The following is a 25,749-nucleotide window of genomic DNA, read 5'->3' as shown; positions in this document are numbered from 1 at the left end:
AAGCGGCAGAGCCAGTTATAGTGTGGCCGCGTTTAAAGTGGCTCACGCGCAGGCTTCCGTGCATAGAAAGAAGGCGCAGAAGGGGGCAGGAAGGGGCCTGGCCCTGTGTCCCCCCCGGGCGGTGGCCAGCTCTGGAGGGAGAGAGGAACAAGCATGGAGCCCTCATGGATCTCAGATTTTTTTAAAGCTCCCAGCGATAATCTATAATCCCTTTTCTCTCCCCGTGCATCTCGATTAAAAGGATAACTTGTTAAAGCCTTTCTCAAGTTTTGAGTTAATGCCAAACTCCACTAGAAGGTTTATACCTGCGAAGGTGAAAGCATCTGAACTTTTTCCTTTTTCTCACTAAACAGATAGGTAATGATGTTCTTTCCTGTAACAAGGACACAAAGAGAGGGTATTGGGTCCCCTTGCCCTCACTGATCTTAGATGGCCGAACTTTTCTAAGAATTCTGTAACTCCTCTAAGAAAATTTACCACTGGGAAAATTTTTGAACCTGGAAAACATCAACCAAAGACTAATGTTTTTTCACCCTAAAAACACGGAGAGGGGCGCCTGGCTGGTTCAGTCAGTAGAGCATGAGACTCTTGACCCCATCGGGGTCATGAGTTCAAGCCCCATGTTGGGGTAGAGTTTACTTTAAAAAAAATAGAGAGAAACTGGAAGTCTGTTTTTTACAAAAAGTTTATTTTGAGACTTTGAATTGAGACTATTAAATTCTAAAATAGATAACATTTGTTGGTTAAAGCCTTGGTTATTTGGATTTCCCCAATTTGGAATGGGGCTGGGCTGACATTTAATCATTGCACTATTCTTAGAGAAAAATGGCCATAATAAGCAATTTAATCATAAATAGAACTATGTGAGGGGACTTTTGTCTTCTTTCAATACAATGTGATAAAGTGAACTGCTGGGATCTCCGTTTGATATACCAATGTCACCATTATACTCATCTATTTATTAAGTCGGGGACCATTTATTAGGCAGCGCTTAATTTCTGTTTGCTTAGATGTATTCTTGAAACTTGTCTGCATTTAAAGTTACTCTCTAATTTGAACTTATACTAATTTAGGCAGGGCTTTTACTCTTTCCCTCTGCTTAGTCTAAAATTAATAAGGTCTGATTTTGTTAAATGTGGAGCTTTGCCAGAACAAGATCAAAGCAATGAAAACTTAGCAAAATCATCTTAGTATACCTAATGAAGCCGTAGGAGTAAATACTGTCCCTATTTTGGTTTGTGTGTGTGTGTGTGTGTGTGTGTGTGTGTGTGTGTGTGTGAATAAAGAATGAAGTTTACATTCACATGACGGCACTGCTTCTTTTATTATATAATATTAAACTCTGGTGTCTTTATCAGCAACAGCACTGTGCTGGACATGGAGTTATTTTGTAATGCATCTTGATCTTTTACAGCTTGGTTAAGGGCACAAGGCTAATGCACATGAAACTGTTAGAAAATACTGTGAAATCAAGTACCAAATTGTGAAGGTCACAGGAAGAACTGGAATAAATAAAAGAGTAAAATGTGATGGTGGGAATATCCTGGGAAACAAGTGTGACCCTGTTAAGTTTCTCATTTGGTGTTTTCCGAGCATGTTGGTGTCTGTGTTCTCTCGTTGATAGCATTGGCGTTATTTCCATTTTAAAGATTAAAAAAAAAAAAAAATCAAGGGTCTGAAACAATTAGCTCCAGGTCACAGCTTTAGTAAAAGGCATTTCTGGGACTAGACCACTAGAAACGTGATTGTTGGAATAATGCAGATCAAAGTTTACAGGGTGGGAGCAACTGAAATGAGGTTGATACACAAGATAAAGTAAAAAGGAAGTGGACCTACAGGAGATAGAGAAAGCAGAAGAGACGGAGACAGGCGTGGAGATTTTGAGATGGAGAGCGTGAACAGAGAAAGGTCAGCATTGCTAAATAAGGGAAGTTGGCAGAAATTTCAGAACAGGTTAGTTAATTTTTTCAACATGTTGCATGTGAAGTCACTGGGAAACACCCATCAGGACAGAAGAGGGAAGATTGAGAGCCATGAATACAAAGGCCCTGACATAGAAGTAGTAGACCTGAAACAGGAGCAAAGCCCCCAAGAGCTGGGCCTTGGCGTAGTGCCCCCCACAATCGGGTGGGAGGAATTAAAATGATGGAGAATTAGGACGTTAAGTGGTACAGTGAGGCTTACCAAAGGCGAACGGGGTGGGGGACCATCAGCAAAGAGCAGATGGTCCACGAGGCAAGCAAAAGCTTCTTTCAAGATGGAGAGATTCACAGATGAGAGAAGGCAGGGATTGGAGGGTTTTCGTTTGTTGCCAGCAACGATGGATGGTTCCTAGTTGGGTTTTTGTAACCAGACACCATCGTGTCTGCTTCACAAGTAACCAGCCTGTGCGTTTTGATCCTTCAGGTGGTATTGGAATGCTATGTAAGAAAGGACTTGGTCTACACCAAAGCCAACCCAACCTTTCATCACTGGAAGGTCGACAATAGGAAGTTTGGACTTACTTTCCAAAGCCCTGCGGATGCTCGAGCCTTTGACAGGGGAGTGAGGAAAGCAATCGAAGACCTCATAGAAGGTACTGGATTTTGTCACTGTGTTCTTAAGGGGACAATGGGAATGTTCCAAGGTCTTTTTTTATTCCAGTTGTCTGCCATCCTATCTTTGTGCTTTATTTGGGGGAGCCCTGGGGGCTCGGTCAGTAGATGCCAAAACTTCAGGAAGCTCCACAGAGAACAATTGCAAAGTGACAGTGTATAGGGGGTAAGGAGATGGGTTTCAGAGTAAGAGGTGATCCCATTTGGTTTGTAGACTCTGCTCTGAAAAGCTAAGTTCTGGACTTGCATGTCAATGGCTTGACAGATGTCACCTTTCTCTGACTATTGAAATGGCTTTGGTCTGGTCCATGTGGGCTCAGAAATGGAGAATGGATTCTCATGGGCCCAGAAGGCGCCAGATCTTCCCACTGCCTTCCTGTAATGAGAGCCCAGGGTGTTTGGCTGGCACCGAAAAGGAAGGCGATTTGTGACTCCTGGAGCCCTGGCTTGGTCTAGGCCTTAAGTCTGTGGGTGACTGGGTAGTAGACATTGCATTTGACTGTGGCCTGGAAGGCTCTTGGGCAGTCAGTTCTCGTGGGCTTTTCTGGAGTCCGCACTTCACCACGTTCAGTTATCCATTCAGAGAATGGAAAGTGCCATGGCCAGGACCCTGTTGAAGAAAGAAATAAGCAAGGCAGGCGAAAGCCGGATTCAGAATTCGGAGAGGTTAATTACAGAAGAACGTGTGCTGCATTTGTTTAAGAATTGAAGTGTTCGGATGGCATTTTCTCCTTTGTGGATTCGGGGTGAGAGCAAAAAAGCAAATCTTGTAAAGAAGACTCGCTTAACATCGGTAGTAAGAGAGTTCTGGCTAGAACACGAGCCTCTTGGCTACAACCATGTGATGGCCAGAAAGGCAGTAAAGACCAGAGTTCACACGATGGGTCTGACATAAGGTGGCAAATGTTTAAAATGTTATTCAACGTAGCTTTTAGACGTTTACAGAGAAAATAGCTCCTATGTTATTGATGGAATTGTGCTGTATGCCATTCACTGAAGCTACACACAAATTTGATTCTCTCGCTTGTAATTTTTTTTTCTCTGTATATGCCCTACCTAGCGGTTTTCTGTGAGACTTTCCGCAAATGCCAATCGACTGGAAGAATTGAACAAGTAGAGAAAACTCCTGAAAGATCAGTAGTAATTGCACAGGGGACTTCTTTTTTCTCCTGCAACCTCTTTGTTAGAAATTTAAATCGTTCGCATCCCTTTCTGAGCAATACTTCTAATTCCAATTGTATGGAATAGCAGAATATTTTCCAGATGCACGTTTTGAAAGACCTAACCAAGAAAAGGAGATAGAGAAGAAATTTCCTTTTCGGTATACCTATCACTTGGGCAGGTTTTAATATGTTTTTCCTTTTGGCTACTAACAGTGTCCGTTAAGCTGGTCCACACGGTATTGGGTACTGTTAGGGGAAGAGAGAGAAGTTATATGGATCTGCATACCGGAGTGAAGAAGGAGATGGACAAGTAAATGCCCAGATCATTCCATGATAGAATAAATGGGGTTTTCTGGCATGAGCCCAGATTTCCAGCCTGCAGAAACAGGAAACTCACCGATGCCCCAACATTGTGAGAGAGAACCTCTTTGTGTGGGTGTCAGCTCAGAAGGCATCTCCCACCGTCTGGGTTTTTGAGTCCAGTGTCGAATTCCAGAGCGAGAGTCGTAACCGTCCAGTCAACCCTTCTTGTTGGCAGAAGAAAAGACCAGAAAGCTAAGTCCAGGCGACGGGGAGACTGTGGCGGGTCCCAGCTGGGGGCCACTGTGCTTCGGAGCAGCGGGCTGGCTCCCCTGCCCACTCGAGGTGCCTCTCTGGGTGCTTCTTTGCCAGTGGCCCCTGCAGAAGTTTGAGGGATTAACTGAGAGCTACAGTCGGCAGGTGTGATTTCCGGGACATCCTAGCTAGAGTCTGTTAAAGAAGAGTGAATGAAAAACGTTTAATTCCCAGGTCATGTGTGTCTACTGATGATTCGCATTCGAAAGGAACGGAGTGTGGTTTCATTAAAATACGTTTTTTCTTTTTAAATGATTGGCTTTGACTTATCCTCGGAAATGCATTCTACTGTATTTTTTCTTTTCTTTTTTTTTTTTTTTTTTTGATCTTTTTAGGTTCAACCACATCATCTTCCACCATCCATAACGAAGCTGAGCTTGGTGATGATGACGTTTTTACAGTAAGTTCCCTTTGTCCTTTGCTTCCGGATTAGTTGGTGAATAGTCAGAGAGGGGTTTTGTTAAAGGGTGTGAGAGACACTTTGGAGTTCGGCATTTGCTGTTGCCGTTGGGATGCCAACAGGGGAGATCTCCGTCTTGTCCCGATCTTTGCTCTGCTAGCCGAGCCCATGTTGCCGTGGTCCCATTAGCCACATGGCACAGCAGCATCTGCTCTCCCTCATCTGTCCATGGTCTTCCCTACTGTGCAAGACACTTCAAATCAAGGCAAACTGCAGGACACCTGGTCACCCAACTCAGTCTTCTGTTTAAACAACCCCCTCCCTGGCATCTGAGGGGAAAGCCCAGAATAGCCTTTCTGATGAGTAATTAAATGTCCAAAAAGAACAGCCTGAAGGCTGAGTTGAGGTTAGGCCCAGGTATGCTAAGGCAGGAAAAGGCTTGGATGTTTTGACACAGCTTGAGTTAATGGGATATGACTGGAAACCAAATGACTCCTCAGCTTGCTTCTTCATTGAAGTCTTATGCTTCTAGAAGTTAATTAACAAATAGTTCATTGCACGCCCGCAGTGTGCTTGGTGCGGCGAGGAAGCTGTAGGGCAACATTTTCCAACTCTTCTCCTTGACCCACTAGTAAGAAATATTTACATTATAGCCCAGGACACACACACGTAGACACCTGAAACCAGATCATACTTCCGTGTTCTGCATTCTCATTTTTTTTTCCTCTTCCATTTCATTTACTTCCACTTTCTATTATGAGACTTTTAAAGCACCGCAGGAAAATTCAAAGAACAACTCAGTGAACACCTAGATTCAGCGGTGGAAACATTTTCTCCCATTTGCTCTCCCTGTGCATGTGTGTACTTACCCATGCACACGCACGTGGTTTCGGTTTTTGTTTTTCGTTCTCGTTTTTGCAGATCCACTTGAAAACGAGTTCAACCTCAGTGCTTTAATTCTTTTAATACTTCTGCATGCATCTCCTAGAAATAAGGCGTTCTCTTACGAAGCACGACGTCATGACTGTAACCTAGGAAAGTTAATAGGAATTTTATATCATCTAAGAATTCCCCACTAGTTCTTCACTTACCCCAAGTATCTTTCATAAGCTGTTTTTATTTCGTATTTTTAAATATTGGCCTCAGCCCTTTGAAGGTGTGTCCCAGTGCACTCATCATGGAACCAGGGATTTGAAAAATGCGACTTTGGGAATATAGAGGCATGTAACCTGTGCCTCGAGCCCTCGTGGAGCTAGCAGGATGGTCTGCACAGAGCGGAGAGTGACCCACGGGAGGCTGGGGGAAGGGCCCCGGTGCGAGGCCCAGGGTGCTCCACCGGGAGGGCCCGAGAAGGCCTCTAGGACGGAGGCCGACCCGGACCTGGGGGGAGGCATTTGAACCGAGCTCGGGAAGGGGCCCCCTCGCTGGCAGGGGACACGGTGGCGAGCTGCCCGAGGGCCACGGAGCCCAGCCTGGCGCGAACGGCGCGGGCGTGGGGGCGTCAGGCGCCGAGCTCCCGCGTTCCCATTGAGCGGCTGGCGCGAGGCGGCCGAGCAGGCTTCCTCCAGCGCCCCGCAGATCCCCTCAGCAGTTGGCATGTTGCTTACATCTGTTCCTTTGTCACGTTTTTCGAGAGACAAACAACAGCAGGCGGGTTAAAAGGTGGCTTCCTGTGCTCCAGAGCAGAGCTGTCCCTCGCAGCTGCTTCCCAGCTACCTGCCAGGAGTGATTTATAGAGGCGCGGGCGGGAGGGAGAGGGTGATGGAGGCCGGGGCCCTCCGGGTCCAGGTCCGGGTCCGGAGCGAGTGTGCGGAGCCCCTGGTGCCAGGCACCCGCGGGCCCCCAGGAGCCGCGCTTAATTGCCTCCCGGTGGACCTTGAAGTCTGTTTGCCTTTGTAGCATCTGTTGACAAACAAGGACCTATTAATAATAGCACCTCCCACCCCCAAGCAGGCCTGGCCTAGGCCTTTGACTGTGAGGACGGGGAGGACGGGAGGGTCACCTGATGTGAGGTGTCCGAGCCCCCCAGGGAGTGCCCCCACGGACTCCTGCACCGTCCACGGCTTCCCGAAGCTTCTTGTCATCTAAAACTTCTTGATGGGACAGATACTGAGAACTTGGGGCTCATGCAGTACGGATAGAGTATAAACAGCGAGAAGACCTTCTGAACAACACGATGGACCAGGATTATGAGGGTTTTCTGGGAGAACAGTGTGTGTAAGGTTGAAACTTGAGGAATGGTGGTGGAGGGGTCTGTCTTTGCCCCGAGCGCCAGGGGGTTCCGTCTGCTTCAGGGGATTCCTTGGGGCAGGAAGGAGCACAGGACGTTGCAGACAGTGTGTTGATGCGTGTTCTACGGTGGGAAGCAGTGGAGGAAGAGACACCCCAACTCCCCCTGGAGCTGTTGGGCGCTCACCGAGCGCGGGCTGTCCCTGCTCACACTTTCCCAGCCCTCCTGCTGACCCCCCAAACCAGCTTGTCCTCCTGACTCCTCAGGATTGTGAAACCAGGCTGTGATTCCTCAGAGGAACATCAGTGCCCTGCTTGGTGTGTGGACACGTAGCCACCTGCTGTCGCCCCCGCCGTGTCCCCGTGCCTGTCCGTTCTGTCCGATGCCACCAGCCTGCTCTGTGTCCACGTGCTTCCTGCCAGAGCCACCAGCAGAGGCTCCCGATGAGTGGCCTTTCTGATTTTCTGAGTTTGGGCTGTTGATTTATTCTTGCGTCCTAATAGTTCTCCCTCCCGTCAGTTACAGTTGTTTGGTCTCCTTTAAAATTCCAAAGCACTCAGATGGCGATTCCTGTCCTGCCACTTGAAAGCCTGCCCTTTTTCTGTTTTTAAATTTTTTATTTGCTGAATGACTGAATCGTTATTAATTAGAAGCAGGATATTCACCACTATAGTCTCAGCAATCCTATAAAGCTTTGGTCTAAAAGTTCTCTATAAACAGGTGATCTGAGCCTCAGATACAGTGTGTAACAGTCAGAGGTTTACGTATTGTATTCATTTGCCTTTTTTTTTTTTTAAGATGTTATTTATTTATTCATGAGAGTCACAGAGAGAGAGAGGGAGGCAGAGGGAGACGCAGGCTGCATGCAGGGAGCCCAATGCGGGACTCGATCCCGGGACTCTAGGATCACACCCTGAGCCGAGGGCAGATGCTCAGCTGCTGAGCCACTCAGGCGTCCCTGTTCATTTGCCTTATTGTTATCCTGGGAGGCCCTGCAAAGTTGGGTGATTTTTCAGGGATTCTTGGTAGCTTTGTGTCCTGTTTTTCTAGCTGTGTTTTCTGCTGTGTCTACAAAGAGGAGCTGAACAATTAGCATTGTCAGTCCCTTGAAGCTTTTGACTGCTCCTGAGGCTTCTTGCCCTTCCGTTGACTCTTTCCCCCTTGCAACACGGTCTCACCCTGGGCCCTCTGCTCATGGGGACCTCAGTCATAGTGACTGGCAGAGGTGAACACAAATACTTATGTGGCAAGGGTGTGCCTGGCATTACGTATGCAGGTATCAGGTCTCAGCCATTTGGTAAAATTTGGAAGATGAGTAATGCAAAAAATATAAAACAACAACAACAGGTTAGCATTCTGTTTAACAGTATTTTTTGGCATTGCTAAGGGTTGGCATACTCTTGTTGGTGCCTCTGACCGACAGCTTCTAGTTTCTTTCATTTCAGGGCTGGGGAGACGGAATGGAGAGACCCTCAAGTCTGTTCCCGCTCTTGTGCTTTTGTCCTGCAGAAAAGACATGTGCTTTGGCGTATCTCGCGGAGGAGGCCCGTTGTCGGCCTGAGATAGGAACACTTTAGCTCCCTGGATAGGCTGAGCTGCTTTGGTCCCCAGCTTAGGACTCCCTTCCTCCCAGCTTCCCACAGTTGAGGACTCCGAGGCCAGAGGATTTGAAATGTACCAGAAAAGGGGTTTGGGGTGGGGGGGGAGAGGAGAAGTAGAAACAATGGACTGTATAGAACCGCTCTGTGTTTTATGGCCATTTAATGAAGAATTTTCCCAAATCCTGTTTCGTAGGGTTGGGTCCATAAAACCCAGTGGTTTATTTATTGCTGCCAGAGTCTAAGATTATTTTTTAATTGTTACTAGCATCTTCATAGATAGACAAGGATAATTTTAATGCGATCTGGGGAGAACGCAGCTGTAGTGTATATGGACACATACTTCTAGAGCAGGCTAATCTAGAATCTGCAGTCAAGTGTTGTCCCTGCTTCAGCTGTCATTGTGCTGAGTGGCTGGATTCTGGCTCTAAAGCTGGAGGATTAGGGAAATATTTGCTTTATAGACAGATACTTGGGGGTGTATAAAATAGCTAAGTCTTCATCTTCCATAATAAGAAGTCCTGAAATAATAACTAACTCTGCAAATCAGGAAAAAATCCTATATAACGAACCACACAGCATTAAAAACAGTGGAGGGGCACCTGGATGGCTCAGTCGGTTAAGAGTCTGACGCTTGATTTTGGCTCAGGTCATGGTCTCCGGGTCAAGAGATGGAGCCCCGCCAGTAGCTCTCCGCTCTGCAGGGAATCTGCTTGAGATACTTTCCCTCTCCCTCTGCCCCTTCTCCTGTTCTCTCTCTCTCTCAAATAAATAGATACATCTTTAAAAGAAAACAAAAACTTGGAGAGAAGCACGAGAAGAAGGAGCCACAAGGATTTGAATTGGAAGTGTGTTTTTCTCTGGTGCACAAGCAGAGATAGGGAGGGGCAAAACTACTATTGGTGATATTAAATGATAAACGTGTATTGATTAAAAAAAAAAAAAAAAGAATGCCAGGGTTTTCTCAGCACAGGGGCCAGGAGGTCAAGGGAGAAAGTAGAATCGAGAAGTTCCAGCGATCCTCGTTACCCCTTGTCAAGGGTTTAAAGACCTAAAGAAAAAAAAACAAAAAAAAAAAAAACAAAAAAAAACAAAAACAAAAAAAAAAAGTAAAGACCTAAAGAGATGCAGCAGCCCTTGAGGTACTCTTCGCTCTGCTTTCTCCGCCTGGTGCTGGGAAGCAGTATGTCCACCGTGCAAATAATTAGCTGGAAATGTTTGGCTTGCGGGCAGGCGAGGTTAGCGGTAGACATGCCAACTCCTTAGAATTACAGGTCTCAGAATTGGAAGGGATTTGGAGTTCCTATCACATGAGCCAGCCTGCTTCCTTCGGGCAGATGAAATAGGCTTCGCCTCATTTTACGGCCTGGGCCGTGGAAGCAGCTCAGAGTCCACCGGGTGACTTGCCGAGGACCCCGCGGCCAGCTCATGGCACAGGAGCCGTGCACGCCACCCCCCAGCCTTTCCAGCTCACCACTGCTATTTTGCTCTTCCTCTGCTGAACAATTATATTTATGATATTTCAGCTGTTCTATTTTTTAGACAACAGCCAAATACAGGCGTTATATTTTAGGGTTCTCTTGGACCCAAATTGGAAAGGGGAGAAAAAAAAGAGGATAAATATATGAGCGGTGCCCTGTGTGGCCCATTCATGTGACAGACTTGGAGCCCAGCGGTCCCCCAAAATAGCACCTCAAAGCTTGACCATAGGAAAGCCTACCGTATGTAAGGTCTCGATTTTGTTTTTTCCCCTGCCTTCTAGGTTTTTACTACCACCACCCGAGTATTGTTTCTGGATTCGGGCAGCCCTTCTCAGTTGCAATTCCTAATTAAGCCTTGTGCCTCAAGGCATCCGTCCTATGTAATGAGATCACTTCTCTCCCGTGTACCTAGAATGGTACTAACCTGTGTTCCATCCTTTGCAGAATTGGGAAGAATAACCCGCGTCACTGTGCGTGGGTCTAACATCTCTCCTAGAAGCCGGTTGAAGAAGGCTGGTATTTGGATTACGTTTGGCATTTCATCATACTTTAGGCAGGCAGCCCTCCTTCACATAGGAAAAAAGTCATGGCTTTTACAACATCGTCCGCTTCCAGCCATGTTTTGCCTAGACTGGAAAACTTGGTCCTTCCTCATGCCCTATGCCTGAACCCTTGACATCCTGTTTACTACAAGCTGCATTTTATTACTTTCTGGCTATTCAGAGCAGTTGTCCCTAATGACATCCCAGGCGCCTCCCATCCACCCCAGGTGTTTTATAAACCATGGCTAGAGCAAACGTTTGAAACCAAAGTACTAAGAAGCAATTTGTTTTATTGTCCTAGATGGGCTTTTGAGTATTCGCAAGTTGTGCTTGCTTTCATTCTTCTTGGGTTTTTTAAAAGATTTTATTTATTTATTTATGAGAGAGAGAGAAAGAGAGAGGCAGAGATACAGGCAGAGGGAGAAGCAGGCTCCATGCAGAGAGCCCGACGTGACTCGATCCCAGGACCCTGAGATCACGCCCTGGGCATGAAGGGAGGCACTAAACCGCTGAGTCATCCTGGCGTCCCTCATTCTTGATTTTAGTAGGAAAAAAAAATGAATTCATTGTGTTTTGTAATTATTAAGTTTTCAGTTACAGAAGCAGAAGATTGCAGCATGCTGTGTTTCCTTTTTCTTAAAGTTTTTTCCCAACTAATCCATCCTGACATTAAAACTGAAGGTAAACCTACCGATTTGGTAGTAAGTGGGGTTCGTTTACTGATTTTCTGCAAAGTGGTGTGTGACCCCTGAGTGTGTGGAGTTTGGTAGCTAAGGAGAGGCCTTTATTCCAGACTTGGTTCTGCGAGTAGTTAACTGTGAGTCACTGATCCTTTGGACTTAAACCCTTTAAAAGGTGGGGAGGCCCGGGTGGTTCAGTGGTTTAGCACCTGCCTTTGGCCCAGGGCGTGGTCCTGGAGACCCGGGATCGAGTCCCACGTCGGGCTCCCTGCATGGAGCCTGCTTCTCCCTCTGCCTGTGTCTCTGCCTCTCTCTCTCTCTATGTCTGCCATGAATAAGTAAAATCTTCAAGAAAACAAAAAAAACAAAAACCCTTCTAAAGGTGAATGTATTTCCTTTGAGCCTCTATTTGCTGGCCCAGGGGAGGGGAAGGCAAGGCACTGCGGTGTGGAGCTACCCCTGGCACCTTGCCCTGCACTTCCCACATACGTGACTGTACTTGGTCCTCGCAGCCACCCTGTGAGGGACATACTGACACTTCCGTTTCTGCAGATAAAATCACCAAGGCTCAGTGTGACTCAGTTCCATACTCTGCCCACCCAGAATGCAAACTTCACATCTGCTTGTCGCCTTTCAGAGAATTTTAAGAAAAGGAAGTGTTTGTTCACTAAGTTTCAATAAATTGTTCTTACTAGATACACCAGATCCCCTACTTGCAGAGCAGCTTCCTGAACGATGGCCTCTTCAACTAGCGCCTCGGCTCAAAACTACTTCAGCTTCGGCGGAGGCCCGAGGTCCCCCTTGGCCCGGCTTGGAAGCCTCAGTCTCATTGTAGATGACCAGTTGCTCAGAGCTGTTTCCTGTTGCCTCCGCCTCTGGAGTCCAGGGATTGGGCTGAGTAGGATGGCGGAGAGGCGACATAAAAGAGAAAGTAGGTTGAAAACGTAGGCTACTGCTACGGAGTTCAGCTAGTGAAACTGGTCTCTGGTGGTTTAGTAAGAAAAGCAAAAATGTTTTGGGAGGGGCCGCCATAGGCTTTGTGGTCGACACCAGGAAGCAGGTCCCGTAACTGCTACTGGCTGAGACCCAGCACTGCGCAGGGTGGCTGGAAGGTCTCCGAAAGATGGGTGGGAGCTGCTTTATCTTCTAAATGACAGTAACTATCAAGCTCACATTGCCTAGGAAGGGGAGGATCTTTTTTTATTCAACGCCTGATACCTAGGTGGCTAAATTAAAGCAATTACTATGTCTAGGGCTCAGACAAAAGCTTGGCAATGCTCTCCACTCAGGAAGCCCAAAGGCACTTGGTAGCCCTCCCACTTGCGTCTTTCTTCATTTATATGCATCGCATCTCGTCTCTTTAGGCCGTGGCTAGCAGGATACTGCTCTTTCCGTTTGACTCCTTCATACAGAGCTCATACCTGTTCAGGGTTCCCTGAAGCCCCCCATCCCTGCTACCAGCCCCTCAGCCCTTCCAGCGAAGCCAAGCTGTGGGTGTGTGTATCAGAGTCCTTTCCTTTCACAGTAAAATTTCACCTAACTTCAGAATTTAGAGACATAAAGACTATTATTTTCAATGAGTGGGAATTTTGTTTTGTTTCTTCACAATGAAAGAATGCCCACTTTATCCTCTGGGTCCCAGAGAGGAGAATGTCCTCGAGTCTGAGGACAGAGTCCTGTCTTTCCCCCGCTCCTGCAGCTGCTTCTTAGACCTACACTGCCTGCCTGCTGGGGCCACGCAAGAGCCCGTGTCTGGCTGATTTCTTGCCTTTTTAGAAGAGGACACCTGGAACCTCTGTAGGCCCTTAGGGCAGGTGAGCTAGTGTTGCTACCTGTTCCCAAAGACGTGCTGACAAAATGGGTGACAACGCCCTGTTTAGTGAAGGAAAAAGGGTTGGCCATAGGTCTGTGGGTCTAGCAGGTGCTGAGGGGAAAGGCGTGCTTTACTGAAGAGTTGGAAACAACAGCTCATTAAGCCACCTGAACCAGAAGCCTTCTGAGGCGCTCAACTGTGCAGTTTACTGTCTTCTGAGAAGCAGAAAGTGTCCAGAGTCTCGTGTCATTGCTCTCGTTGCCCGGCCCGAGGTTGGGAGGCATGGTATACTTTATATTTAGTGCATGTACATACTTTTTAAAAAAAAAGAGAGAGAGAGAAGCCCTTGCAATGGAAAGAAGGTCGAATATTGCGTTGGTTGCATCAGCTGTTGAGCTCTATTTTGGTGGCGGATTGCAGTACAAATAATACAAATTGTGGTCATAACTACTAGGTAGCGCCCTTTAAAAATGTAAAATAGCAGCAGCATCTGCAGATAAGACAAGAATTATACTTGATCAATCTGAAGGAAGTCTGTGGCCTTCAGATCAGTGAAGTGCAACAGTCTTGGTCAAACCCCTGGGACCTCTGATGTTCTTAAGAGGAGGGGAGGCCGGGGGAGGGGGAACGCCTGGGTGGCTCAGCGGTTGAGCATCTGCCTTTGGCTCTGGGCGTCATCCTGGGCTTCCGGGATCAAGTCCTCCATTGGGCTCCCTGCATGGAGCCTGCTTCTCCCTCTGCCTGTGTCTCTGCTTCTCTGTGTCTCTCATGAATAAATAAATAAAATATTTTTTATTATTTTTTTTAAGATTTTATTTATTCATAGACACACAGAGAGAGAGGCATGCAGGGAGCCCGATGTGGGACTCGATCCCGGATCTCCCGGATCACACCCCAGGCTGCAGGCAGCGCCAAACCACTGCGCCACCGGGGCTGCCCAATAAAATATTTTTTTAAAAAATAATAAAAGGGAAGGATTCCATAAAGATTTAAAGATTTAATTTATTTATTCATGAGAGACACAGAGGAGCAGGCTCCATGCAGGAAGCCTGATGTGTGGGACTCGATCCTGGCACTCTAGGATCACGCCCTATGCCGAAGGCAGATGTGCTCAACCGCTGAGCCACCCAGGCGTCCCCCTTCCCCCTTATTTTACACGTGAGGAAACTGAGGCCCTGGGAAATCCAACAGCTTGTCCGAGACATATGGCCTATAACCTGGCTTGGAGTCCGTTCTCTTTCTACCCTGCAGTTTGTGCAGAACCTGGCTGTAGGGTTTCTGGGCGAGGTGGTCTGGCTCCTTCAGCATTTCTTAACTTCAGTTTTCAGTTTTCTTTGTCTTGTTTAAAACACATTGGCCTCTTAACCTCCTGACACGGTTGCTCCTTGTGTCCTGTGTTTTCTTCTCCTCGCGTGTGTTCCTAGGGACACGGGGATGAAGGGACTGTCCTTATTTGTCTTCCTGAAGGTGGGGTTCATCCCATTTGTCTCCATCCCCAAGACGGAGAAGGAAATTGCCAGTTGCCAACCTCCTCACAGTCACAGATAGATGGAATAGGACACACACTCCAAGTGTCCTTGAAAGAACAGCCCTGGGCATGTCTTTTCCCTAAGCAGCGTTTTCTTTTCCTTTTTTCTTCTTTTCCTGCTGCTTTTCTTTTGGAAAAAACAAAGATTCAGTAGGAAAACCCAAGGGGAGCTGAAGGGATGCACATAGCCTTGAAAACACTTGTTTCACTTTGAAATGCATCATCTGACCCACCCTGAATGCCCCCAAAAGCCCTTGGTCAACAGCCAGGATTCCATCCCAGGATGGTAATTTAAGCAAACTGCCTCCTCAGCTGCTCTGGCTTTTTGGTTCTCTCCCTCCTTCCTTCTCTGAGCTTCCCTTGGGTCAAAGAGGTTGGCCTCCCAGATGAAGGAGGCCCATTCCGGGACCTTGGGCATGTGAACAGATGCATGTGCTTCTAAGAACTCCCAGGGAAACCCAAGGAAAGGGAAGACTAGCCAAGGTTCCAAGAGTAAGAAATCCTGTCTTGTAAAAATACGCCTGTGCAGTAGGAGGGAGCCAGCCACGGGTTTACGGGAGACCTGGATCTTCTCCTTCCCCCATTCGTTCCGGTTTCCACCCACTCCAGGCAGCCTCGGCTCAGTGTCCTTTGCACTTCGGGTTTTGATGGACTGTCCGATACTGTAACCCTAAAGTCAGTTATTCGGAAGAAGTCTGCGTCAACTTTTGAAGCTCTGGTATTTTTCTCTCATTCGTTGTTAAATTCTGGGGAATTAAAAGAAATAGCTGAATTCTCAAAATAAGTACTGTTTATGCCTGCAGGGTCTGGCCATGGGAAGCTTGCTCTTTTTGAGGAATTTTATTAGATGTTCACTGGGCAACTTGAACCCTTTTTTCTCTTCCTCTGAGCCTTGCTCTGGGTTGTCCAGGCGTCTAGAATGGAAGCCACTTAGCCTTGCCCCTGGCCCGTCACCTTGTGTGTCTGAGCCCACAAAGCACCCAGTCCCTAAAACCCCAAAACCTTCCAGGGAAGGAATGAGTGTCACAGGCAGAGTAGATTGGATCAGGCCCCTTGTCTCTCTTTCCTTGATTTTAAGGTAGGCAGGACCCCTCTTATATGCCCTGACTCTTGCTCCGAGACCCTCCCTGTGTTCCTTTTCTCCGCTCCTATTCCATCTAGGTTCTTCCTTGTCAAAGTCTTGCCTCAGCTTTCCACCCTAGTAGAGAGCTTTAACACCAGGCCACACAAAGCTTCTTACCTTGAACTAGATCACACAACTTTTAATTAGAGGATGACTCACATCCAGTCTTCCTGAGCCAAGACCTTGTTACTTAGCATTAGATTATTCCATTGCATTTTGTTGTTCAGCACCTCATATTAGGTCACAAACTGCTCAGTTGGGTGTCTTTTGAATAATGGGCCTGGGCATTGAGTCAGAGTCCAACCCAGAGGCAAGATTTTTCGGAGGCTACGTTTTGCACGTGGCGATGGCCATGCTCGCTGGGTCATGTTACCCAAGGGCTCCCATGAGGCAGCAGCACCTGTCCCCGTGTGGGGGGAAACCTCAGTCTGCAGCTTCTACCTCTGTTCTTCTTGAGCTCAAACCCTCAAAAGAGGCAACCCCTGGAAAGAGCAAGGTGAGCTTAAAAGCAGCCAGAGCCTGGTAGAGTCGAAGGTGGAGCTGCCAGATTGGTAGGTTGGTAGGTGTCATGGGCTGGTGTGCACAAACAACCGACGTTCCAGGAATCCGATGGAGTGTGTTTGTGTGTAGCTCATGGGGGGCTGCTTTTCTCCAGTGTGTGTGTGGCAATTCCAAGCGGAGTTATAGCTCGGAGAATCGGGTCTGAAGTACACGTGGATGGGGCGTCTGGCTGGCTTAGTAGGTAGAGCATGTGACTCCTGCTCTCACGATCATGAGTTTGAGCCCCGCGTTGGGCATAGAGATTACTTAATTTAAAAAAAAGAAAAGAAAAGGTACATGTGAAGAAGAGGATCTCCCCCCTTGTTCGTTGGAGGTGCCCTCCTAGCACATTGCTTTGGTTTGTAGGTCACACTCACTGTGTGGCAAGGTCTAGCTAATGGTGTAGATGTGGAATAAGCGCCGGCCTTAATGGAGCCTGTCCCACATGCCCTCCTTGCCAGAGTCCGTGCTCACCCACCACCGTCCAGGCATGGTCTTCAGCGCTGCCTGCAGAAGGCGGTGAGCAGTGGGCACGCCTCAGAGCTCTCCGTCCTCCTTGCATCCCCATAAAGATTCACCATCAGATGAGGAGAGACTCAGAGGCGCTGCTCGGTCTCTCGTTCCCTGATGGCTTCCAGGAAGCTTTGCACTTGACTGTGCGGTGGGAAGAGGCTGTTCGAGGTTGGGGAGGTAGGTGGAGTGCATTAGGGGTGGCATTGCTGGTTGGCTGATGAGCGCTAGGGAAACCCGGGTGTGCCTCCTTTCTACACATCGTGAACCTGGACAAAGGTCACAGAAAACAGGGTGGGGGAGTGAACAGATGATTAACACAGGAGGCGAGCGGAGGTGCACAGTACCGTGTGTGCTCAGTAGGCTAGCTTCTAACCCGAGAGAGGATGGCCACGCGGGGCGCAGCTTCAGAATTTAGCCCTTGAGATTTGAATCACGCTGAAGGGCCTGTGCCTACTCACCGGGAAGTGTTTATTGAGATCTTTAGGAACCTTTGTATGATGAGACATCATCCCCTTAGCTCCTGGGTTTGCCTAAAGCAGGCTCTTTACTTGGAGACATTGTACCCCTGAACCTCAGCAAAAGCCCTCTGCGAGCAGGCATGGGAAAGGGCTGGCGCGACCTCGAAGCAGCCGTGTGGGGATGGCCGTCCCTCGCGGGCCGTGGAGATCAGGGGTGGCCGCCTGGCCAGGTCGACAGGTCCCAGTGTGCTGTCCCGCCGGCGACGTGGACACAGTACCCCCTGCGCCTGTGCTCCCCGGGCCCCGCTCGCCGTGTGCACCTGTACAGTCCGGGACAGTTAAGAGCTCTTTGCCTTATTGTTCCGTGTGCTCTACGACCACCTGCGTATTAAGAGGGGGGGCAGTCAGTACCCCCGAAGACGTGAGGCAAGAGCGGAGAGAGCTGAACAACAGGACGGAGTTTAGGAAAAAGTAAAAATTCTTGTTACTGGGATTCAAGGAAGAATTCTTCCCTGAGTTCTGACCTAGAAGGACCCTTCGAACTTAACTTCAGAGATAAAGACAGCATCTTTTCTGATCTCAGTGAAAAAAAATCTCTTATTGCGTCGGAGTGGACCATAAATCTCTATCTGAATTAGTCACTCTGGATTGAGAGATGAGAAACAGGTGTCAGCTCTGCATCACTTGGACCAAAAAGGATGAGAGGGGGGAAAAAAAGAATCAGAAGGGTTGGGTCCCCAAAGAGGTGCTGCACATGTCCACCAAGTTTTAAAAATTAACAGTAGTCGCATAATGGGAATACAGGTGTCTTTGTCCTAAATACTTGTCCCATTTTTCTAGGCATTACTTTAGAAGTTGGGGGTGAGGGTATAAAAATAACTTTCATTTGTCTGTTTTACCCTTGCCCCCAAAAAGATACAGGATGCTAACAAAATATATATATATAAATAAATAAATAAGCAAAGGAGACCACGGGAATATGAGGTTGAGAAGCAAGAGCTAGGAGTGCCTTAGTATTTGCCAGAAATAGGACCCCCGGATACAAGGAAAACCTTTTCATTGACTGGGGGGAGAAAAGGAACTGTGATCCTGAGAAGCCAAGGGAGGAAGGGGTTCTGATTCCTGGTTGTAAGGGTGGTGGCCACAGTCCATCCCAGTATCTGATCACCTTCCACAGACATTGTCCTTGAGCCTCCAGTCTGACCCATCGCTTCTAGCGGGAGAGCAGATCTGCACTTAACCACCAACAGGCAGGGACCGTCATTCCCGTGCGATCCATCCTCTCTCTCGCTCTCTTTTTCCAGCTCACAGTGACCCCCAAGGCTTGCCTTCAACCCAGAGATTACCAAATTTCTTCCTGGAAAGCCGATGCCCACGATACCCTTGAGATATCCTTATTTCTGAGACTTTCCCAGGCTGGGATTAGCTCCACACAGGAACATTTGGGTTTGATTTTTGCCTCCCCTGCACTCACCAGAGTACCATGCACTCAGGGCTGCAGATGGGGTAACCGTTCCTGATCAAACTGGGACGCACCCGCAGGAGGCCTGGTGTAACGAGCCCTCTCCCCGCAAAGCCCGGTGACTGCTCCCACATTTGAGAAAACAAACCCAACTTTCCAGGGTTGGGTGGCTGGCTTTCCCTGCCCTTTGAGCCAGCCACATCATGTTTAGACAATCTGGCCCCTTAGGGGTCCTTCTGCCTCCCACAGCCAAGATAAACTCCAGATTTCGGGAAGTCCAGCAAGACACCGCAAGTGTGGGTAGACGGCGTGTTAGGGTTTGCTATGTGGGTTTGGTTATTGTTTTTGTTTTAATTAACCCTTGGTTACCTCCCTCTACACAGACAGCTACAGACAGTTCTTCTAATTCCTCCCAGAAGAGGGAACAGCCTACTCGGACCATCTCCTCTCCCACATCCTGTGAGCACCGGAGGATTTATACCCTGGGCCACCTGCACGACTCCTACCCCACGGACCACTATCACCTCGAACAGGTGCGTGGCAGTCGGGCTCCTCTGAGGGTGCGGGGTGGATGCCTCCCGAGTCTGGACCGGCCCCGTCCCCGTCCCCTTCCCCGTGCCCCGGCGCTCAAGCCCAGGCAGCCTCCGTTTCTCGCATGGATGGTGGCGGCAGCCACTCCTCCTTACTTCCTCGTGTGTGTGCGTGTACACGCGTGCCAGACCCCGTGCTAATAAGCCTTTCATGTGCTCATCTCGTTGAATCCTCACGAATCACCCCACGGCAGGTCCTCGCCCTCCCCAGTGTACCGAGGAGAAGGCTAAGGGCTTAGAGTCCTCGACAGAACAAGTGACAGATGCAAGCGTGTGCTCACCCAGGGTGTCCTGCTGCCTCCCGAGCTCCTCTGTCCAAAGGGCTTCCTGGCTTTGTGTGAAAGCCCAGAGCCAGGATCAGGAGTAAGGAATGCCGTCCGCTTGGCTCAGGCACCCTGGCATTGCAGGCGGCAGGCCCAGGCTTGCTTGGGGAGACGTAGCTGGAGTCTGGAATTCAGTAATTCAACAAATATTTACCGAGTGGCCGTTCTGCAGAGCAGGTTCCCAATCTGTGGGACATGGACTGGTGCCCGTGGAGGGTGATGCGGCCACCAGTCTGCTTGGAAAAGAAAAAAAAGCAACATAGGGCAGTGAGGGGATTTTTTTGTTTTGTTTTTAATGTAAAGCTAGATTTACAGAACTTTTTTTTTTTTTTAAGATTTTTTAATTTATTTATGAGAGACACAGAACGAGAGAGAGAGGCAGAGTCCCAGGCAGAGGGAGAAGTAGGCTCCGTGCAGGGAGCCCGACGCGAGAGCCCGACCTGGGCTGCCCTAATGATTTTTTTTAACACTTCTGTAAATCTGGGCAGCCCAGGTGCCTCAGCGGTTTAGCACCGCCTTCAGCCCAGGGCCTGATCCTGGAGACCCGGGATCAAGTCCCGCGTCGGGCTCCCCACATGGAGCCTGCTTGTCCCTTTGCCTCTCTTTCTGTCTCTCTCATGAATAAATAAAAATCTTACTGTGTGCTTCCTAATATTTTGGCATAAAATTTTTTTTTTTTTTTTTTAAATGTTCTTTTTAAAAACCACATTACGGGAGCTATAGATGGGAATTAATTGACCTTAATTGACTCTCCTTACTTTGCAGAATAATTAGCAAAGCCTCTTCTGCTCCCAGGATTTGTTTTGATTGATTTAAGATTGTGGTTTTTCCAACGTCTGTGAAACGGTCTAGAATCTAATAGGAATCAGGCAGTGTGTGTGAGACGTGGCCCCTGCCCTCAAGGAGCGCACAGTGTGGTGGGAGTGATGGATAAACGTAACTACCACGTGGTAAATTCGGTGGCAGTATCCTAATGACGATAACGGCAGCAGGTGTCAGCCACACCCTGTGCCACAGGTTCTGGGTGCGCAGCGTGTATAGATTAGCCCTGTGCTTTTTGATCAAGAATCTGAGGCTTAGCGACTTACTAGGACATTCCAAAGTCTGAATTTTACTTCAGTGGGTTCATCCAGAGCTATGTTCTCCCCACCCCTTAAAAAGCCTTCACACCCAAAGGACCTCAGGGGTATGAAATCTCACTCTGTCCCAACGAAGGTGCCTGGGACGGGCAGGCTTACCTGCGTCTCTCTGGTAACCGTGTGTTCAGCGCCTGCCCCCCTGGACAGGGCCTTGCCAGAAGCCACAGCAGGACTGGCTCCGAGATGACTCTGTCGCCTGCAGGAGGCGGCGGTGGGGGCCTCTGGGTCTGGCCTGCCTGGGCTCACGTTACAGCTTGCCCCTCACCATCTGTGAGATCCTGGCAGGATCCAAACCCCAGACAGCCTGCAGATCTGCACTCCTACCCTTCCTGCCTCTTCCCCACCAGATGACAAGATACCCCCGTATGGTAGCTCCTAGCATTTTTTATTTATTTATTTTTTATTTTTTGCTTTTCTGAGCATGACCCACAGTGCAAAATGCATTCTGTACTGTGACCTGGTGTGCACATATCACACACACAGATACCCACATGTGCTCCCCTTACCACAGGCCGTGCACGCCAATATTTTTCGGTTCTACTGGGGGGAAAGCCCGTCTTTTTTTTTTTTTTTTTAATAAAGGTTATATCAATTTATTTATTTTTTTTTTAATTTTTTTATGATAGTCACAGAGAGAGAGAGAGAGAGGCAGAGACACAGGCAGAGGGAGAAGCAGGCTCCATGCACCGGGAGCCCGATGTGGGATTCGATCCCGGGTCTCCAGGATCGCGCCCTGGGCCAAAGGCAGGCGCCAAACCGCTGCGCCACCCAGGGATCCCTCAATTTATTTTTTATTTAAAGATCTTATTTACTCATGAGAGAGAGAGAGAGAGAGGGGCAGAGACACAGGCAGGCTCCATGCCGGGAGCCTGATGTGGGACTCAATCCCGGGACTCCAGGATCGCGCCCTGGGCTGAAGGCAGCACTAAACCGCTGAGCCACCCCAGGCTGCCCAAAAAAAACCATCTTAACAAAAGAACATGCTGTACAAAAACAGGTCAAACTCCACTAGGCTGTCAGAAATCCGGACCGTGCTCCCTGGCACCTTAGGCTTCCTAGGGAAGGCCTCCCAAGTTCCGCTTCTCCATATGGTGTCTTCAGGTCTAAATATTCAAAGTACATTTTTTTCCCCACAGTCTGCACACTTGCCCACCTTAGAGGGTCATACCCTCAACAAAAGGGGGAAAAGAAATTTCGGGGCCCCGGGAATGGGTTGAGGATGACACCTTGAAATACCCCATGACCTCGGGGATGTGCGGTAATGACAGGACAGGTGTGTCTGTTGGGTGTTTGGTTGGTTTTGGTCCCACTGCCACCCCCATTCCCCCCCAGGAATGGCTTTGTCAAGGCCAGGGGTACACAGGGTGGGGGGCTGTTTCCTCCTCGGCCTCCCTCCCCGCCCTGCGGCCGCTGTAACACCGTGTGTGTTTGCTTGTCCCCGGGCAGCCGATGCCCAGGCCCTACCGCCAGGTGAGCTTCCCCGACGACGACGAGGAGATTGTGCGCATCAACCCCCGGGAGCGCACCTGGCTGACGGGCTACGAGGACTACCGGCACGCGCCCGTGCGTGGCAAGGCCCCGGAGCCCGCGGACGACACCGACTCCTACGTGCGCTTTGCCAAGGGCGAGGTCCCCAAGCACGACTACAACTACCCGTACGTGGACTCGTCGGACTTCGGCCTGGGCGACGACCCCAAGGGGCGTGGGGTTGGCGTGATCAAGACCCAGCCGGCCCGGGGCAAGTCGCGGCGGCGGAAGGAGGACGGGGAGCGCTCGCGCTGTGAGTACTGCAGGGACATGTTCGTCCACGAGGAGAACCGGAGGGGCCGCTGTCAGGACGCGCCTGACGCCGTGAGAACTTGCATCCGCCGGGTGAGCTGCATGTGGTGCGCGGACAGCATGCTCTACCACTGCATGTCGGACCCCGAGGGCGACTACACAGACCCCTGCTCGTGCGACACCAGCGACGAGAAGTTCTGCCTCCGGTGGATGGCTCTTATTGCCTTGTCCTTCCTGGCCCCCTGTATGTGCTGTTACCTGCCCCTCCGGGCCTGCTACCACTGCGGAGTGATGTGCAGGTGCTGCGGGGGGAAGCACAAAGCGGCCGTGTGACTCAGTTGCCCTCCTCCCCCCCTTCCTCCCTGCTCCCCGGTACCAGCCAGGGGAGCCCCGCCTGGTGGACTCTGCACTTCCCCGGCCACCCCCACCCAGCCACCCACTGCATCGGCCACACACCCACACACACCCACCCACACACACGCAGTGTCCATGGAAAGGAGCCCCCGCGCACACACTCGTGTATTAGTGACAAGCCGTAATCACTTGGTCTCCTCCGTGCGTTCATGTCACGTCTTTCGTCCCCACCTCTGCTGGTGCACAGGCGCCTGCAGTGGGGACCGCCGCTTTGGGGTGCGTGCTGGCGGCGGGCTTTCCCCGGCGCACTCTCCTGGTTCGGCCTGCAGCGAGCTCAGGAGCCCCGCTTCTGGCGCCTGCGTGAGGTCAGGTTGATGAAACCCCGCCAGGAGCCTTCTGACCTGCAGTCAGGCGATGGCCGGGAGGCGAGCTGGCTGACAGACTTCTGCCACAAAACAAGATCGCTTTAACTTTTGTAAAGCCAAATTTCCCAAGTAAGCTGCAGTTTCTGTCTGCAGCCCATCGTCATTTTCTGTGCCCTCCCCCCCCCCAAAATCCGTCTGTTATTATTTTACTGATGCAACACATTCACCCATAAAAATGACTAAGAATTGAGCCTTAACTTCAGATTTAACTTGTGTGAATCAGGATAATTCCCTAAACCGCATTGCATCTGCATCCTCATGGACCAGGGCTAGAAAAGGAGGATTTCGGGCTTCTCTGAGCCTCCCCGGTACCCCCCTAAGGTAGAACTTTTTAAAATTTTGTCTCCCCACCACTTCTGAAAACTTAGCAATATTAGAAGAAAACACTAACGAAGAAATTGTGCTCGTTGTTTTGCAAACGAAATAGTCACACACACACACACACACACACACACACACACACACACACACACACCCGTGTTCTCCAAAGAGTTTCAGCTGAGAAACACTACGGTTGTGGAAAATAAAATTAAAGGAGCTTCCTCCCACGCGCCCACTGGCGATTATCTGTAAAAAAAAAAAAAAAAGCGGGGGGGGGGGGGAGGGTGGATTTTAAACGTCCTAAACCTGAAGAGTGGTGGGTTGCATTTTGTTCGTGGGTTTCCGATTTGTTTTCATTCGGGACTGAATTTCACGTCACCAAATTTTTTCGTTTATACTTGGGGGGAAAAAAAAGGCCATATATAAAAACCCTTCCGATGCCTAAGTGTCTTTCTCCTGCATCTCCGATCCCAGACTGGCCAGTTCGGGCGCACAGATGGTAGGTCGGCAGTCTGGGTCCACCTGTCGCCTTGCCGTGTAGGAGGCTTCTCATTAGCTGGAAAAGAGTATTTTTCTAATATAGTGCAAGGAGTAGCCCAATCTCCTTGCTGCAGAAAAGAAGAAAAGTGAAGAGTGGTACGTAGCATAGTACAATCAGAACGTCGCGGGACCGTGGGGGCAGGCCCGGCCCGCCCGGCTGCGCTGCCGCCGTGACCTTCCCGTGCTGACCGCCGGCCGAGGGCTCGGCCTGCTCCGCGTCTCCGCTTCCCCCATCCCTCTCTGTTGCACACGGGACCGCAGTCTTCAAGGAAAGGGACTCTTTTCCAGTCGGCCAATCACCCCGGGAACGCGCCAGCCATGCTCACCCTCGTGGAGTGTTGTCGGCTCCCCGAGCACCCGTCACATTTCCTTGGCCGGATCGTCGGTGCAAATACCCCGTGTGCTCACGAGTTAGTCGGTAGACGCTTCCATTCGTCGGAGCGACCGGTTTGGGCCGCCAGCTCGGCAGAGGAGCCGCGAGCCGTCGGTCTGGTGATGGAGGAGACGAGAACGACTCCCAGCCTGGAGACCGCGCGGAAAACCCGCGGAGAGACCGGCCCCGCCCGGCCCCCGCCTGAGGCGCTCCCTCAGGGCATCTCTCAAGGTCTCTCCTCTACAAAGCACAACACTAATGTAGGTTTGTCCGACCTCAGTTCAAGTGCCCCTATTTATTTCACTAGGAACACACTTACCTGTCGCGCGGTTGTTATTTTGGGTTTTATTGGTGGTTTTTGTTGTTGGAGTCCCCGTTGAGTCACTCAGCCCTGTCCTTTCCACCCTCTGAAGAGTCCTGCTAGTGCACCTTCCTCCGCCCGCACGGTTCGCTCTGTGAGGGCAGCAGGCAGCGAGCGGCTGAGGGCGCAAGGACAGCCATGGGGACAGCGATGTAAATACGTCTCTAATTGCCACACTGCAGCTGAACAGTGTGTAGTATTTTCCCAGTCAGCTTTGCCTACTGACGTCAATCATTTGAGAGAAATTATTCAGATTTTATTTTTGTATCTGTGGTAACAAAACATTAACCAAAAGGTTTGTTTGGAAGCTTCCCCCCACCCCCCCCACCCCCCCACCCCCAGCTATTTGCTCACATTAACAAATTAAAGTGCCTGAAGCATAATTCATTCTTTACCTGTATACTAAAAACCCTGTTGTATTGATTTTTTTATAATAAGCCTTTTTACCTCTGTGTAAAAAATATATATACAAGTGTATGATGTACATTTTAGTTCTTAACTTTTTTTTATGGTTTCTAATATGTATGACCAACGTAGCCATTGCTTTAAGATGTACCGTGTAAATACAGACACGTCCTATCAGCTCGTTGGCTCGGGTGTTTGTCCGGTGGGGCCCGGGGGGCGGTTGGGCCTCGGCGCTGGCCACGCTGGGAAGGGGCTTCCTTGGCGCGGGGCGCGGGGCCGCTGGTCGTGCTTGGGGAGGCCCTTCCCGGCTGCGGTTATGTCATGTTCCCGGGGGAACTGCCGCTCCTCGGGCTCGGATGCCTCAAGCGAAAGGAATGCTGCTGTCACAGCCCGGGAACA

The 25,749-nt window shown here is 49.6% G+C and overlaps 1 protein-coding gene across 4 annotated transcripts in view; it reads left to right on the top strand.

The window, feature by feature from the left end:
- Window positions 1-25,527, top strand: part of SPRED2 (sprouty related EVH1 domain containing 2) — a 115,258-nt gene extending 89,731 nt beyond the window's left edge. For all 4 annotated transcript variants that reach the window (XM_077915659.1, XM_077915655.1, XM_077915656.1 and 1 more), the window contains 4 exons: window positions 2,407-2,575; window positions 4,708-4,772; window positions 19,124-19,273; window positions 22,239-25,527. In XM_077915659.1, coding sequence (XP_077771785.1) covers window positions 2,407-2,575; window positions 4,708-4,772; window positions 19,124-19,273; window positions 22,239-22,904 — 1,050 coding nt within the window. In that variant the 3' untranslated portion in view covers window positions 22,905-25,527. The remainder of the gene's footprint in view (window positions 1-2,406; window positions 2,576-4,707; window positions 4,773-19,123; window positions 19,274-22,238) is intronic.
- The last annotated feature ends 222 nt before the right edge of the window (window positions 25,528-25,749 follow it).

Source organism: Canis aureus, chromosome 11 (assembly GCF_053574225.1).
Source record: "Canis aureus isolate CA01 chromosome 11, VMU_Caureus_v.1.0, whole genome shotgun sequence".
NCBI lineage: Eukaryota > Metazoa > Chordata > Mammalia > Carnivora > Canidae > Canis > Canis aureus.
Note: the sequence above shows the minus strand (reverse complement) of the source record. Positions and strands in the feature narration are given on the sequence as shown.